The sequence below is a fragment of the Ranitomeya imitator genome, chromosome 4 (genome assembly GCF_032444005.1).
Source record: "Ranitomeya imitator isolate aRanImi1 chromosome 4, aRanImi1.pri, whole genome shotgun sequence".
NCBI classification, from domain to species: domain Eukaryota; kingdom Metazoa; phylum Chordata; class Amphibia; order Anura; family Dendrobatidae; genus Ranitomeya; species Ranitomeya imitator.
In genome coordinates, this window is record NC_091285.1 from 449,400,029 (window position 1) to 449,416,568 (window position 16,540).

The 16,540-nt window shown below is 47.2% G+C and overlaps 1 protein-coding gene across 4 annotated transcripts in view; it reads right to left on the reverse strand.

Moving 5' to 3' along the window:
* Positions 1 to 275: 275 nt before the first annotated feature.
* TRIP4 (thyroid hormone receptor interactor 4) overlaps positions 276 to 16,540 on the reverse strand; it is a 76,786-nt gene continuing 60,521 nt past the window's right edge. For 3 of the 4 annotated variants that reach the window (XM_069765729.1, XM_069765728.1, XM_069765731.1), the window contains 2 exons: positions 12,844 to 12,946; positions 276 to 506 (listed from right to left, as the gene is read on the reverse strand). In XM_069765729.1, coding sequence (XP_069621830.1) covers positions 403 to 506; positions 12,844 to 12,946 — 207 coding nt within the window. In that variant the 3' untranslated portion in view covers positions 276 to 402. The remainder of the gene's footprint in view (positions 507 to 12,843; positions 12,947 to 16,540) is intronic. The other variant, XM_069765730.1, reaches the window with a different exon arrangement.

Genomic DNA, 16,540 nt, shown 5'->3' on the forward strand with positions numbered 1-16,540 from the left:
TGCTGTCCGATTTACCGGTACATGGCCGTCTGACTGCACCCTTAATAACAGATGTGTGGGGGGCAGACGATCAGCAGAATCCTAAATTAGGTTACACTGGCTTCCCAGCAGCTTCATACTGGCCCGCACGATATTTTTCTAAGGTATCGCAGTGCTGTCCTAGTGAAAAGCTGCCTCCCTGTTATAGAGCTCATCATAAAAAAGCACTACAGCAAGGGGATCCAGACCTTTTCACCATAAAATGCCCTGTGTAGCGCTTCTGGGCCCATTTTACATACAGTGCACAAATTAATAACTTTATTTAAATTTTGGATTTGCTAATGCTTTCCAAAAATATAACCACTTTAGAGCAAACAATATTTAGGAATTGGAATCTAGAGAAGCATAGCCATGTTGAATCCTTCATCTGTACAATCCGGTGCCACTCTTTGCAGCTTGTCCCATACTCGCTTTCTTGAACATTAATCCTTTCTTGGCACCTTGGTGAATTTTAGAATCCAGTTTCCCTGGAAAAAAAAAAATTAGTATTAAAACAAATGCATGCCAAAAATATATAAACACAACACTTATGATAATATATATTTAAGATAAAGATATACCTCATTTATCAAAACTGGCTAAAAAAAAAAATTGTTCATGGCAACCAATCAGAGCTCAGCTTTCTTTTCTCAAACTGCCGTATTGTAAAGTGAAAGCGGTGCGGTGTTGGCAGACAAAGGAAACAAAGACGGTCCGTTTATCAGGGTTTTGAGTCGTCCCAAATGTACTTTTACAGCAATACTCAAGAAAGTGTTCAGGTCTTAGGTCATTTCTTTCTTTATATCTTAGTTTAACATTCAGAGTGAAATCTAGGTAAGTGGAATATAGTAGCTACGTTTCCCAGCGCTAAGGCTAGAGCTACGCGGTGACGTGTCACAACACAGCAATTCTGACAAAAACACTTGTGCGACTTGTCTGCGACTCGCTCTCGGGTGACTATTCTGAGAGCTCTGATTTTGCTGTAAATAAGACAAGTTGCACGTAGAGAGTGACTTGCATTGAAGTCTATGGCAAGTGTGTTCCATGAGACTTGTGACCAGCGACAGAAAATCCAGCACATTTGGAAATATTTGAGACTGTTACCTAGTTGTAGAATGGCACTAGTCACAACGTGGCACTATAGCAAATCACTAGGTCCAATGTAGCAATGTGTTGCTGCGATTTCAGCATCAGGCGACATCGCCATGCAGCTCAACCCCAAATAACGGCATAGACACCCTGTATTTATCTTCAGCATTTTTCTTTCCGACGCGAATACATTTGAACACTGTGGGCCTGGGGCAGAGGAGAGCAGCATGGTACTGATCTCACCACCCCGCTGCCAGTGTCACAGAGGAAATGGACGTGTAGGGCTCCAGTAAGCACTCCATAGAGAACCTGAAGAGGATATGTGCTATTAATTTAGATGGGGGGTTGTGTTACTATGAGGGACCATAATGGGGGACGTTATGCAGAGAGGCAGTGTGGGGGGAATATTGTAAAGCGAGGCTGTCTTGGGGTGGATATTTTGTGCAGGAAGCACATTGAGGGGCAATTCAATTTTTCTTTATTCAGGAGAGCAGCATGGGAGATATTTATATTTATGGAGCAGTATAATGATACTGTTATTGTTAAGGGCACCATTACGGGAAGTGCTGCTGAAGACGGCGAAGAGGGAGGTCTGGAGAGACGAGCTCTGGGTGTGATATCTCATCGTGGCTTCTGTACCACAAGGAGACAAAAGGGATGGGAATAACTTTCTTTAGATAAGATGCCACATATAAAAAGGTACCTGGATGTAACTGTTAATTTATGATACTGACTACGTCTCATTAGTACTATTGTTCCTGTATGGTCCACAGCCTGATGACTGGTAACAACTCCCAATATCTCCTCACCATTATTAGGCCGGGATCACACATGCAAGAAACATGTCCGTGTCTCGCATGTGAAATCCAAGCTCTGGCGTCGGCACTGTGGAGCGGAGCGTGCGGCCGCATAGCAACACATGGAGCCCCACGCTCCGCTCCACAGTGCCGGCGCCAGAGCTTGGATTTCAAATGCGAGACACGGACGTGTTTCTCGCATGTGTGATCCTGGCCTTAATGACATTCTGGGAAAGGCAAGTTCATGCGATACAATTGTAAATGGGGCTGAACGGTCATTACAAATAATTGATTTACTAAGATTGGCGCTGCATTCATGTACTGATGGTGCTTCCGGTGTTGCATTCATGTACTCACAGTGTTTTTATAGCTGCATTCATGTACTGATGTTTCTGGAGCCGCACTCATGTGTTAACAGTCGTTCTAATTTTGTAGACATGTAACAATCCATAATATGCTTAATGGCTATACTATAACTTAAAAATCATCAAAACTTAGAAATCTGAGATTATGAAAAGGATTTGGCAAGTTTCTGCTCCAAAAACTCAGTTTAACTTAAGTTTGTGTTTACACTGATTTTTTTTCAACTCTCCAAATCCTCCTCAAATACTCAACACTTGGTTTTGGTGATGTATTAACGTAAATTGCCCCTTTAAAAAAGTCAGCCTTTGGGTTTGGTTCAATATGGCAAGGTGGCCCATAGACCAAAAAACGTTGTGCATCTGTGCATTAGAAAATTGGCTATGTTTGGCTGATTTACATATGGCTTACGGATTTTTTATGGTGATCAATGCAGCTGTTTTTCTCTGCCCGTGGGAGAATCAGCATGCACGCAGGTGCCATAAACTAGATACATTTTACAAGAGAGCAGGGAGTCTATATAGGAAAGGGAGAAAATGATGTACAAAGTTTGAGACACAAGGGATGGAACATGACAAAGTATACCAGTAGAAGAGATCTGGAATACTCTAGTCATGGATGGCACAGTTATTTAGGCCATTATAAAGCTACTCATACACATGCAATAATTTTCAGCTGAACGATTGTATGGCTGACAGTAATCTCTCCCAACTCCACAGCTTAGCCGAGCATTCATATGCTTACAGTGAGCAGAACAGAAGACTGGCTGCATCTTGTCTCCTGGAGAACAAAAGGGACGAGGGGAGAGTATAACTTAACACAGCGTGAACCTCAGCTACCCCGCAACAGTAGAGGGAGAGTCAGAATGCCCTCGTACACATTCAATTGACGACTGAAACTCAGATTTCTGTCTTAGGCTACTTTCACACATCAGGTTTTCGCTGTCAGGCTCAATCCGGCTAAATTTAAAAAAAACGGATCCAGCTGTTTGCTAGAATGGAAGCCTATGGGAGCCGGAAGGTGCAGGATATGGAAAATGACGGATTCCGGCACCGGATTCCATTTTTTTAAACTGAGCATGCTCCAAATTTTTTTTTATCCAATTATCTGGATATGCTAGTCGGATGCGTCGAAAAAAAACGGATCCGTCGCATCAGTTTTTCACAATCTGCGCCGGATCCGGCTTTTCCAACATTTGCCGGATTGTGCCTGATGCAAAAAACCTGATGTGTGAAAGTAGAATTAGCTTCACTGAAGTTCAGCTAGTCCATGGATTTTCTCCTTCGCCTCATTGGGGGACACAGGACTGTGGGTGTATGCTTCTGCCGCCAGGAGGTTGACACTAAGTAAACGTGAAAAAAAGTTAGCTCCTCCTCCACCGTATACACCCTGACACTGGCTACCAGAGACTCCAGTTTATGCTTAGTGTCTCAAGGAGGCACATCTCTGGGTCCTGGTTTTTTTTTTGGACCCGATTTTCAACATCTTTGGCTTGAGGGGGCGACGGACCTTTTTGAGGGTCCTATCTCCCCAAACCATCAACGGGCAAGTACGTGCGATTTTATCCACGTATCCTTTCCCGCTACGTGGGATCCTTCACCGGACTTGGCCCTGACCACCCTGAGGTAGCTAGACTCCAGGCTGTACAGGTGCCCGTAGATGTCCGTGTGTTCCCCCTGATTCCTACACCCCTGCTCGGCGGTGTTAGCTGGGGTGGTGGACGGTCCCTCTCCTTATCCTGGGGATAATGGAGATAGGGTTCTTGCACCGTCATTTGCTTCCCCCTCGCTGGAGTGCGGTGTGACAAGGGGGGCTCCTGGCATTACCTGCTGCTGCGTCCTCCGGGAGTGCGGTGCCTTTTTTTTTTTACTTGGCTGGCTGAAGTTTCCTTCTCGGGTGGTGTGAGCCGGCGCTGCAACGTGATCCGGTGCTGCGGCGTTAGGTCAGCAGCGCTGCAGCGTGATTTGGCGCTGCGGCGTTAGGACAGCGTTTGGAGACGGCGGTATGATGCGGCGGCGCCGCTATCCCCCTAGAGGCTTCAGACCTTGCCTGGCCTCCTGCGGGCGTGGGGCAGCTTCCTGGAGCCTGGGACTTCCGTCCAGCAGACCGCGCTGTGAGGCCCCGCCTGCTCCGGCGCATCACTTCCGGTTCCGGGTTTTCCTCTCATAATGAGAAAAGGAAAAATTGAGGCCCCGGCTTCGGGCCTGCTACAGGCCGCATCGTTGATTGGCGGTCCCTCCCCCCTGAAGCCTGCTGTGCATATAAGACAGCTCATTTGGGCTCCGCATCGTGCATTCAGACTCCATCGCTGCACTCGTGGGGACACAGGACTGGGGTAAGTGCTTCTCCCTCCACCTGGCTGAAGCATTCTTTTTGTCCCAGTCTCTGGCCCTAGGTATAGCTTTACGGATCATTATGTCTAGAAGGGTTAAAACTCACACGGTTCTTTTTACCGGTTGTGTAGCTTGTCGTGCCCCTTTTCCGCACGCCCAAAGTAATCGCCTCTGCGAGGCCTATGACTCTGAATGCGCCCAGGAGCTTCCCCCCATGCCAGCTCTCCAGCAATCTTTCCGGCTCCGAGCCCTCAAGCCGATGCTGGGGCAGCTCCGCCGGAATGGGTCACGTCTTTGTCGCAATCCATGGCGTCCCTTACAGAAGCGATGAAATCTCTGCAGACCCCAGCAGTCAGGGCCGGTAGTCCACCTGTCTCGGAGAGGGCCTCAGGAGCCTTCGGACTGCAGGGGCCGCGCTCACACTAGACAGACACATGGAAAGCGGATTCGCACAGCGTCGCCCAGGCACTCAGGTGCTTCTGCATCCTGGAGTTCCGTATCTCGTTCTCCTTCCCCTGCAGAAAGCGGGGAACTTGAGACTGACTACGAGTCAGAAGGGTCCCTTAATTTTGAGAATCCTGGTTTTCAGGAGTCGGTAGATAGCCTGATTGAGGCTGTCAATCAGTCTTTGGGGATAGAGGACGAGCTCGCCTCATCCTCAGATCTTAAGGTCTCGTTTAAGCGGGCTAAACGGGCCCATAGGGTGTTTTCCTCTTACCCTGAGTTTGAGGACCTGATTCGACGCAACCGGGAGCACCCGGACATGCGCTTTTCGGGGCAAAGAGCTTTGAAGGCTAGGTATCCCTTTGCTACTGAACTTTGTAGTAAATGGGCAGAAAATCCTTCTGTAGATCCTCCATTGTCCCGTTTAGCCTCTAACACGTTGCTATCTCTCCCTAATGGCTCATTGATTAAGGATCCTACGGATCGTCTTATAGAGAGCTTGGCTCGTTCCGTCTTTGAGGCCTCAAGTTCGGCACTTTTTCCTTCCTTCGCGGCAACTTGGGTTGCCAAGGCTATGATATCTTGAAGCACAAAATATGAACGGCACTAGGTGTTATCGCAGCAGGCGGTGTAGCAGCAGCCTGAGGATTCCACTGCAAGACTCCTATAGCACGTATATAGTCTGCAATGTTCGGGTGGTGCTCAGCATAAAAAGCAGTGAACAAATATCCAAGGAGAAAAAGGAAAAGGCGGCACTCACCCAGGTAGATTGCGAATCAAAGTCCTTTATTCATCATAACGTAACAACGGACATAGTAAGGAGAGGCGGCTGGGAGAGATCAGCGGTGCGGGGAGAAAGAACAGGACTACGACCGTTTCGCGCTTGTGCGCTTCCACGGGTCCATGACCCGTGGAAGCGCACAAGCGCGAAACGATCGTAGTCCTGTTCTTTCTCCCCGCACCGCTGATCTCTCCCAGCCGCCTCTCCTTACTATGTCCGTTGTTACGTTATGATGAATAAAGGACTTTGATTCGCAATCTACCTGGGTGAGTGCCGCATTTTCCTTTTTCTCCTTGGATATTTGCTATGATATCTTGGTCAGAGTCGTTGTCAAAGGCTCTTCAAGAAGGTAATTTGTCAGCGGAATTGGCGGAAATGTCATCTCAGGTAGCTCTGGCTGGTAGCTATCTGATTAACGCATCCCTAGATGCAGCAGATTGTGCTTCTTCGGCTGCGGCTAATGCTATTGCCATCAGAAGGGCCCTATGGTTAAGATCCTGGCGGGCTGATTCTATCTCTAAAAAATCACTTACAACCCTACCGTATCAGGGTGGTCGTTTGTTCGGAGAGAAGCTGGATCAGCTCATTTCTGACTCCACAGGAGGGAATAGTAAGTTTCTTCCTCAGCAGAGGGCTAGACAGCTTTTTTGTCGCCAATTTCAGGCCCGTTTTAGAACCTTTCGCAATGTGAGATGGGCCCCCAGCATCAGGCTCTCCTGCGCAGGGTCGACCCAATCAGGACCAAGACGGTCGGATCTCTTATACGGCCAGCCAGGGGGGAAAAATGCGTCCCCACTCTACTAGATCCAGAGGATCTAGGACTCAAAGATTTTCGGCTAAGTGACTGGAGGCCTCCTCTGGGTGTCTCCAACAAAGTAGGCGGACGTCTACTTTTATTTTGCCAGGTCTGGCTTCAGGTAATCCACGACCGGTGGGTTGGAGAGCTCGTTTCATCAGGGTACAAAATAGAGCTGGTTCGGCTGCCTCCTCCCCGGTTCTTCCCATCCCGTCTTCCCAGGTCCGAGTCTCTCCGTCAAAGCCTGTTCAATTCCGTAGAGTCCCTTCGTATCAGCGGTGTCATTTCTCCTGTTCCAAGGGAGAAAAGGTTTCAGGGCTTTTATTCCAATCTTTTTGTAGTACCCAAAAAGGACGGAGCAGTGAGGCCTATCCTAGATCTCAAACTCTTAAACAGGTTTGTCCGCGTTCATCACTTTCGGATGGAGTCTCTCCGGTCAGTCATCGCCTCTCTGGAAAAAGGAGAGTTTTTGGCCTCAGTGGACATCCAGGATGCTTATCTACATATTCCCATCTTTCCGCCTCAAAGATTTCTCCGGTTTGCCGTAAACAATCTACACTTCCAGTTCACGGCATTACCTTTCGGGCTGGCCTCCGCTCCCAGGGTGTTCACAAAAGTCATGTCAACTGTGGTGTCCATTCTGCACTCCCGAGGTATAGTTGTCTTGCCATACCTAGACGATCTGCTGATCAAGGGACCGACTTTTCAATCTTGCAGGGAAAATGTCGGCATCACTCTGGACACCCTTTCTCGTCTAGGTTGGCTGGTAAATCTAAGGAAGTCATCCCTTTAGCCGTCTCGGAAGATCTCATTTTTAGGCATGATCTTCGACACCTCTCTAGCCCTATCAATCCTTCCCCAGGACAAGGTCCTAGCCCTTCGGCGGGAAGTGAGGAGTCTTCAACAACCGTACTCTCATACGATTCGGTCCGGCATGAGGGTGTTAGGAAAGATGGTTGCAACTATATAGGCGGTTCTGTTAGCGCAGCTTCATCTTCGACCCCTCCAACAAGCAATCCTAGCAGTGTAGAACAGAAATCCTCTCTCTCTCAACCGCAGATTTCGGTTGTCTCTCCAGGTCAGGCAGGCCCTCTCTTGGTGGCTAAACAGCTCATCTCTCCTCAGGGGAAAGCCCTTTCCCCCAACCAATTGGCTAGTGGTTTCCACAGATGCCAGTCTCCTGGGTTGGGGAGCGGTGTTTTTTCACCACACAGCTCAGGGACGCTGGTCTCCTCAGAAATCAGATCTCCCCATCAATATCTTAGAGATTCGAGCAATTCGACTAGCCTTGTTACATTTCCACCATTTTCTGGCGGGTCGCCCTGTCCGAATTCAATCGGACAACGCCACAGCGGTAGCCTACATAAATCACCAGGGGGGCACCCACAGCAAGGCAGCCATGCAGGAGGTAAAACAAATTCTACTCTGGGCAGAGAGAAATCACTCTGTGATCTCAGCAGTCCACATATTTTTGCAGATATGCCATCTTTGGGGGACTCCGGACGTGGATCTAATGGCGTCCAAGGTGAATGCCAAGGTGCCCAGTTTTGTCTCTCGGTACCGGGACCCCCAGGCAATCGCCGTGGATGCGCTAGTACGGTCTTGGAATCAATTCCATCTCTCTTATCTGTTCCCTCCTCTGGCACTGCTCCCGAGGGTAATCAAGAAAATCAAATCAGAGAGAGTACCGGCTATCCTGATGGCTCCGGATTGGCCACGACGTACCTGGTATGCAGACCTGGTACAACTTCTCGCCGGGGTTCCATGGCGGCTCCCCGATCGGCCGAATCTTCTATCTCAAGGGCCGATCTACCACCAGAACTCAGGGGTCCTACGTTTGACGGCCTGGCCGTTGAATCTTGGGTTTTAACTCAGGCAGGGTTTTCTCAAGAAGTAGCTGATACCATGATCAGTGCACGTAAGTCCGTTTCGGCCAGGATTTATTATCATACTTGGAAGGTTTTCCTTTCCTGGTGTAGAGAGCGCGGGCTGCCTCCTCTGCGTTTTTCCGTTCCAAACATTCTAGCCTTACTTCAAGCAGGCCTGGATTCTGGGCTTGCTCCAAGTACCCTTAAAAGGCAGATTTCGGCTTTATCAGTCCTTTTTCAGCGCAAGATTGCTACTATTCGTCAGGTCAGGACTTTTTTCCAGGGAGTCGCTCATAAGGTCCCTCCTTATAAGACTCCTTTGGAAGCTTGGGACCTTAATCTGGTCTTAAGGGCTTTACAGGACACTCCTTTTGAGCCTCTTCAAGATGTTTCTTTGATGTTTCTTTCTTGGAAAGTCGTATTTTTAGTGGCAATAACGTCCATAAGGCGGGTATCGGAGCTGGCAGCCCTTTCCTGTCGTACACCCTTTCTACGTTTTCATCAGGACAAGGTAGTGCTCAGACCAGCACCGTCCTTTTTGCCGAAGGTTGTTTCATCATTCCACATCAATGAAGATATTGTTCTGCCCTCTTTTTGTCCGGCACCTACGCACCGTGTAGAAAAAGCTCTCCATGCGTTGGATCTGGTGAGGGCTCTGAGGAGGTACGTTTCCCGAACGGCTCCTTTTCGCCAGACAGATGCTCTGTTTGTCCTTCCGGAGGGTCGCAGGAAGGGATGCGCGGCTTCAAAATCTACCCTGGCCAGGTGGATAAGGGCGACCATTCAGGAGGCCTATCGCACCATGGGCGTGATGGTTCCGGCCGGAATCAAGGCTCATTCGACTAGAGCAGTGGGGGCTTCCTGGGCCATTCGGCACCAGGCCTCAGCAGAACAGGTTTGCAAGGCTGCGACCTGGTCTAGTCTGCATGCGTTTGTCAAACATTATAATGTCCACTCCCAGATCTCTGCGGATGCAAGTCTGGGTAGAAGGATTCTTCAAGCGGCAGTGGCGCATTTACAGACAACCATTATCTGGATGTGTTTTACTGGTGAGTTATATTTCCCACCCAGGGACTGCTTTAGGACATCCCACAGTCCTGTGTCCCCCAATGAGGCGAAGGAGAAATAGGGATTTTTGTGTTACTCACCGTAAAATCCTTTTCTCCGAGACGCTCATTGGGGGACACAGCTCCCTCCCTGGTAGGCTTATGGCTGCTTTGGTTATATCTGATTACATTAGTCAGTAGGATCTTTTCTAGACATAAGTTTTCTGTATTTATGCTGTTATATTAATTTTTGTGTTTGGTTCTCCTACTGCTTTTTGCACCAAACTGGAGTCTCTGGTAGCCAGTGTCAGGGTGTATACGGTGGAGGAGGAGCTAACTTTTTTTCACGTTTACTTAGTGTCAGCCTCCTTGCGGCAGAAGCATACACCCACAGTCCTGTGTCCCCCAATGAGCGTCTCGGAGAAAAGGATTTTATGGTAACACAAAAATCCCTATTTTGTCACCATAGGATCTTTGAGAAAATTATAAAACCTATATATTACTGGTAGAACTGCAATGAATACAGTCAACGAGACTCCAAACCTGGTGAATGAAAATTCTGCAACTGAGGGAAATGAAGGTAAAAAGTTTTGTGGAACATTATTCTGTTTTGTCTGCAATGTAGCATTTAATGGTGTAAGGAGCACACCCACTATCTTTTTTTTATGCAGTGAATTTGAGTATATATATGCATGTAACGTAGCAGTGTGTTAATATACTCACCTACCGCTGCTCTCTCCAGTATCCAGCACTGTTCTATGCTTCACACGGACATCACCGCTCTGCAGACTGCTGCACTCTGCGTGACCCAGAAGTATCTTTTACAATGAAAGCCTATGTCAGAACGACGCTTTCATGGTGCAATAGACTTCCACCTCATGCGTATCACATAGAATGAGCCGGCTGGTTAGAATTCCGGTGATGTCAGTGAGAAGCAGAGAAGAACGGTGCTGGACACCAGAGAGAGCAGTGGTAGGTGAGTATATTAACACACTGACACTACATGCATATACACATATCTACTGCATACAAAATTGTGGTGGGAGTGCAATCATAAATTGGTCATTTTGTTTCCAATTATCTGATCTTGTTCTATATTTATACCAAGTGCTATATACAGTAGCCACTATATGTATGAGGCTATAGAAAGACAGCTGGGCCGTGTATACTAACAAAAGCTTTCACTCAGCAGAAGCACAAAGGCTAGAGTCACACATCAGCTTGTCACAGTCCAAGCACGGACTGATGTTTGGTGCAGCCGCAGGTCTGCTGACCCACACTCATCATGGGCATATCTGAGCCTGCAGAGATAGGGTCAGGACAACTCATTGCATCACACTTCATGCTTGGACTGTGACAAACTGATGTGTGAATCTAGCCGAAGGGATTTATGACAAGTTTGGTAATAATTCGGCGGTCTCCTCTGCCCACCACTGCCACCTCCAGCTCCCCTCATCTCTTCTGAGGAGTTTGCCACCTACTTCAAAAACAAGATCGATCAAACAAGGCAAATCTTTAGGCTGTGTGCACACGTTCTGGATTTTTCACGTTTTTTTTTTTGCTATAAAAACATGATAATACCGCATCCGTTAAGCAACCTATTAATAGAATGCAATGCGCAACTTTTTGTGCACATGTTTTCGCGCAAAAAAACGCAGCATGTTCATTAATTTTGTGGATTTTTCACATTTTTTGCCGCTATATATTGCATTGGGGAAGCTCCGGAAAAAAAGTGATAAAAACGCATGAGGATTTCCTGCGGAAAAAGTCCGGTTTGGGTCAGGAAATTTCTGCAAAGATTCTTTGCCTTACTGTTCCACAACCCCAACCACTCCATATACCAGACCTCTGCCCTTCCCTAATAACCTCCCTCTCCAACATCACTGAAGGAGAGCTTACTCGCCTCCTTTCCAAATCACACCTCACCACCTGTGCACTTGACCCCATCCCTTCCCACCTGCTCCCCAACCTCACAAACATGCTCATTCCAGCCCTAACCTTTCCGACCGCACATTTAGCACATTTAGCGTTTCACACTCCCACACCACCTCCTCATCCCGCCCTCTCTCTGTTGGAGTTCCTCAAGGCTCTGTCCTAGGGCCCCTACTTTTTTCCATCTATACCCTTGGTCTAGGTCTAGGACAACTCAAAGTCCCATGTCTTCCAGTACCACCTGTATGCGGATGACACTCAGATCTACCTCTCTGGCCCAGATGTCACCTCTCTGCTGTCCAGAATCCCGGAGTGTCTATCAGCGTGCTCAACGTATCAAAACTGAACTCGTTATCTTTCCCCCATCTCGCGTATACCCCCTACCTGAGCTATCTATTATGGTAAACGGCATCACGCTCTCTCCTGCACCTGAAATTCGCTGCCTCGGGATAACTCTCGACTCTGCCCTGTCCTTTAAGCCGCACATCCAAACTCTTGCCACCTCCTGTCGCCTCCAACTCAAAAATATTGCCAGAATCCGTCCCTTCCTCAGCCCACAATCTACTAAAACTCTTGTGCATGCTTTCATCATCTCCCGCCTCTATTACTGCAATATCCTCCTCTGTGGCCTCCCTGCTAACTCTCTTGCACCACTCCAGTCTGTCCTCAACTCTGCTGCCTGCCTAATCCACCTCTCTCTTCGCTACTCACCTGCTTCTCCCCTCTGCAAATCCCACCACTGGCTCCCAATTCCCCAACGAATCCAGTTCAAACTACTAACACTGATCTACAAAGCCATCCACAACCTGTCCCCTTCCCTATATCTCTGAACTAATCTCCCAATATTTCCACTCATGTAATGTTCGATCCTCCCAAGACCTCCTACTCTCCTCCACACTTAATCGTTCCTCACACAACCGCCTCCAAGATTTCTCCCGAATATCCCCATCCTCTGGAACTCCATGCCTCAACACGTCCGATTATCCACCACCTTCGGATCCTTCAGACGGAACCTGAAAACCCATCTCTTCAGGAAAGCCTACAGCCTGCAATAACCATTCTGCCACGTCACCACCGCCAGAGCGGCCGCTCCCCCGATCTTCTGTCTCCTCCCCATTATCACGTAGATTGTAAGTCCGCAAGGACAGGGTCCTCTCCCCTTTGAACCTGTCTGTCATTGTAAATTTGTTTACTGTAAACGTTATCTATAACTCTGTATGTAACCCCTTTCTCATGTACAGCACCATGGAAATAATGGCGCTATATAAATAAATAATAATAATACCCCTCGGGTCCTGCGATGAGCACAACTCAGTTCTGCATCCCCCCCCCCCCCCCAGACATAAGTACCAGGCTGCTCTTTACATTGGAGAACTTACAGATCTTGTGCTGTCCTTTAATCGGGAACTTTATGAGCAGCTCTTGAGGGTTTGTACAAATAAACACAAATGGAGATGCAGATTCCTGGCTGAGAGAGGAATACTGGGGGGGAAAAAAAACAACAACATTGACATAGAACACAATATGCAAGTTTAGTGCAGTTTTCACACACCTAAAAACAAAGTTTTTGCCTTTAGGAGTAAACCTTTTTTTTCCACTTTTCAGAAGCAATAACTATTTTTTCAGTGAAAACTAAATAAAGCTTTTTTTTTCCCTCAGTATGAGCTGTATGTACCAGTGGCATAATTTTTTTTTAAGTTCGTTTATTAAACATCAAAAGAACAATGAACAATAAGACATACATGTTGCTTGCAACCAAGCCAGTACAAATGTATAGCACAAGTCATATCAGCACATATCTTGGTACATAGACCCAGTCTCAGAAAACTTAAAGTAATACAGTATATCCACGGACCTGTAATAAAACTCAAACTGTCTTGTTGCCAAAACCAATTCCATTTTAATTGTGTTTAAATGTTGAAACGAGGCGCGAACCAATGTAGAATTCTACCATCTATAATATAACGCTGGGAGCGTCACTCTGTCCGAAGCCTTTATAGACTGCGCAAGCGCCGGGGCAGTCTGGACCCCACAGAGTGACGCAGCCCAGGAGATCGCGGTATGCGTAAGCACTGAACGCACACCGCGATCTCCAACGGAGAAGCAGGGACGTGCCAGGAGGGTGAGTATGCTATAGTCACCTGTCCCATTCCAGCGCTGCGTGCCGCTCCATCTTCCGGGTCCTCTGAACTGAACGTCACAGGCAGAGGGCGCGATGACGCGCTTAATGCGTGCCGCCCTCTGACTGAACAGTCACAGCCAGAGGACCCGGAAGATGGAGCAGCACGCAGAGCTGGATCAGGGCCAGGTGACTATAGCAAGTGTTGGGGGCCTGAGCTAGCGGCGACTCTGGCACCTGACCCCCACAGCGCGCCGGTGTCCCCGCCTGCTCAGGCCCCCCAGCACTCGGCGCCCAGCGGCGATAGGTGAGTATGTTATTTTTTTATATATATCGCAGCAGCATACGGGGCATATAATACTATGGAGCATCTTATGGGGGCCATCAACATTTATGGAGCAGTATACAGGGCATATACTATGGAGTATCTTATGGGGGCCATCAACCATAATGGAGCAGGATACGGAGCATATACTATGGAGCATCTTATGGGGGCCATCAACCATAATGGAGCAGCATATGAGGCATATACTATGGAGCATCTTATGGGGGCCATCAACCTTTATGGAGCAGCGTATTGGGCATATGGATGGGAGCAGCAAATTACAGAACGGTGGCGCAGGATGGGGGCAGCACATGACAGGATGAGGGCGCAAGATGGTAGCAGCACATGACAAGATTAGGGCGCAGGATGGAAGCAACACATACCAGGATGGAGACCATATACCAATATAAATGCTCGCCACCCGGGCATAGAACGGGTTCAATAGCTAGTCTATTATAATGAGGCAAGGCTATCTGTTCCTTGATGACAAGGCCAGTGGCATAATTTTGGGGTACATATAACAAACTTTTGCGCATTAAAACCGCTTGAAGGCTTATTTTTTGCACGACAGGCAGTAGATTTCAGTGGTGCTAATTTGTTGTATATGCGACTTTTCAAGCACTTATTATTACACCCTTTGGGAGACCAATCAAACAGAAAAACAGATTCTACATTTGATTTTTTTTTTTTTTTAAAGACCGTTCATTGGTAGATGTAATTAACTAAATTTATATAAGTTGTTTTTGCTTTGCTACTATTGTACAATTAAAAAAACAAAACTTTATAAATACAAATCAGAGGAAAAGTCTAATAGAAACACGTCACCACTTCTGTATTTATCACCCACTCCTGGTTTTGGCTTACAGATACTGATGGAAAATACTGACCAAATACTGAAGATGTGAACATGGCCTTAGGATACGCTCACACTTGGGTAGATTCTCAAATGTGAGAGAATCAGGCCGTTTATGCTAATAACATTTGGCTCCAACTCTGAGTGTGATCAGATTCTCTTACAAGAGAACTGCAGCACAGATGCAGAGAAGATAAAGAACTTAATTTCTCCAACTCCTCCATTGTCTCTGTGTGCGTACATCAGACTGCATGTGACGCAGTAGTATAGCCACCAGGGGCTGGCAGAGGTGGACCCGCTCTCTGAGGGTCCCACCTGGAGCTACGCTACTGTTGACTACCTGTATGGGTGCTGAGCACGCCGATACAGAGTCTCACTGCTTTGCCTCAGAGTTTATTTCACTACACTGCCACCCGGCCACTATGGGGCCCGTGAGCTCCCTCTCCCATCATTGCCCCTCTGCATCGGACGTCAATAACAACGGGTGCGATGACATCACTACTCGGTGCCCACTTTGTGGAGATGTGCGGGTGCTCGGAGCAGCAGGGGAACGAGGCGTAGAGGAGAGTATTGTATTTTTATGGGGCGTGCATTATACTATAGAGGCCTAAAGGGGTGCATTATGCTATATAGTCTACCTATGGGGAGTGCATTATACAGTACGCCTATGAGGGGTGCATTATACTATATAGAGTATGCCTATGGGGAGTGCACTATATTATTATTATTATTTATTTATATAGCACCATTAATTCCATGGTGCTGTACATGAGAAAGGTGTTACATACAGGGATATAGAGATCGTTTACAGTAAACAGGTTTACAGTGACAGACTGGTACAGAGGGGAGAGGACCCTGTCCGTTCGGACTTACATTCTATACTATATAGAGTCTGCATATAGGGAGTGCATTATACTATAGAGGTCTAAAGAGGTCTCTATATAGCATTATGCTATATAGAGTCTACCTATGGGGAGTGCATTATACTGTATACAGTATGCCTATGAGGGGGTGCATTATACTATATAGTCTGCCTATGAGGGGGTGCATTATATGATATAGAGTCTGCCTATGGGGAGTGCATTATACTATATAGAGTCTGCATATAGGGAGTGCATTATACTATAGAGGTCTACAGGGGTGGATTATACAATATAGAATCTGCCTATTGGGGATGCATTATACTATATAGTTTGCCTATGGGGGGGTGCAATATATAATATATAGAGTCTAACTAGGGGGGTACATTATACAATATAGAGTCTGGCTATGGGGGGTGCATTATACAATAGAGTCTGCCTATGGTGAGTGCATTATGGTATAGAGGATTATGGGGAGTGCATTATACTGTATAGAGTCTGCCTATGGGGGGTGCATTATACTATATACAATCTGCCTATGGGGAGTGCATTATACTATATAGAATCAGCCTATGGGGAGGGCATTATAGTATAGAGGATTATGGGGAGAGCATTATAGTATAGAGGCCTATGGGGAGTGCATTATAGTTTTTCTGATTTGCTATGTCTCTTTCCTCAGTTGAATGCACTGCAGGACCTTAGGTATCCATGGTTACAACCACTAGCAACTAGCCAACTTACTATATCAGTGGTCATAACCATGGATACCTAAGGTTCTGCAGTGCCTGCAAATGAGGAATGAGACATAGCGAATCAGAGAAAACTATACTACATTTCTTGGAGGTATTTGCTAATAGACTTTTTATTATTACACGTCCAACGTATTGGGAGAGGATCCTGGAGATGGGAATGCCCCTTT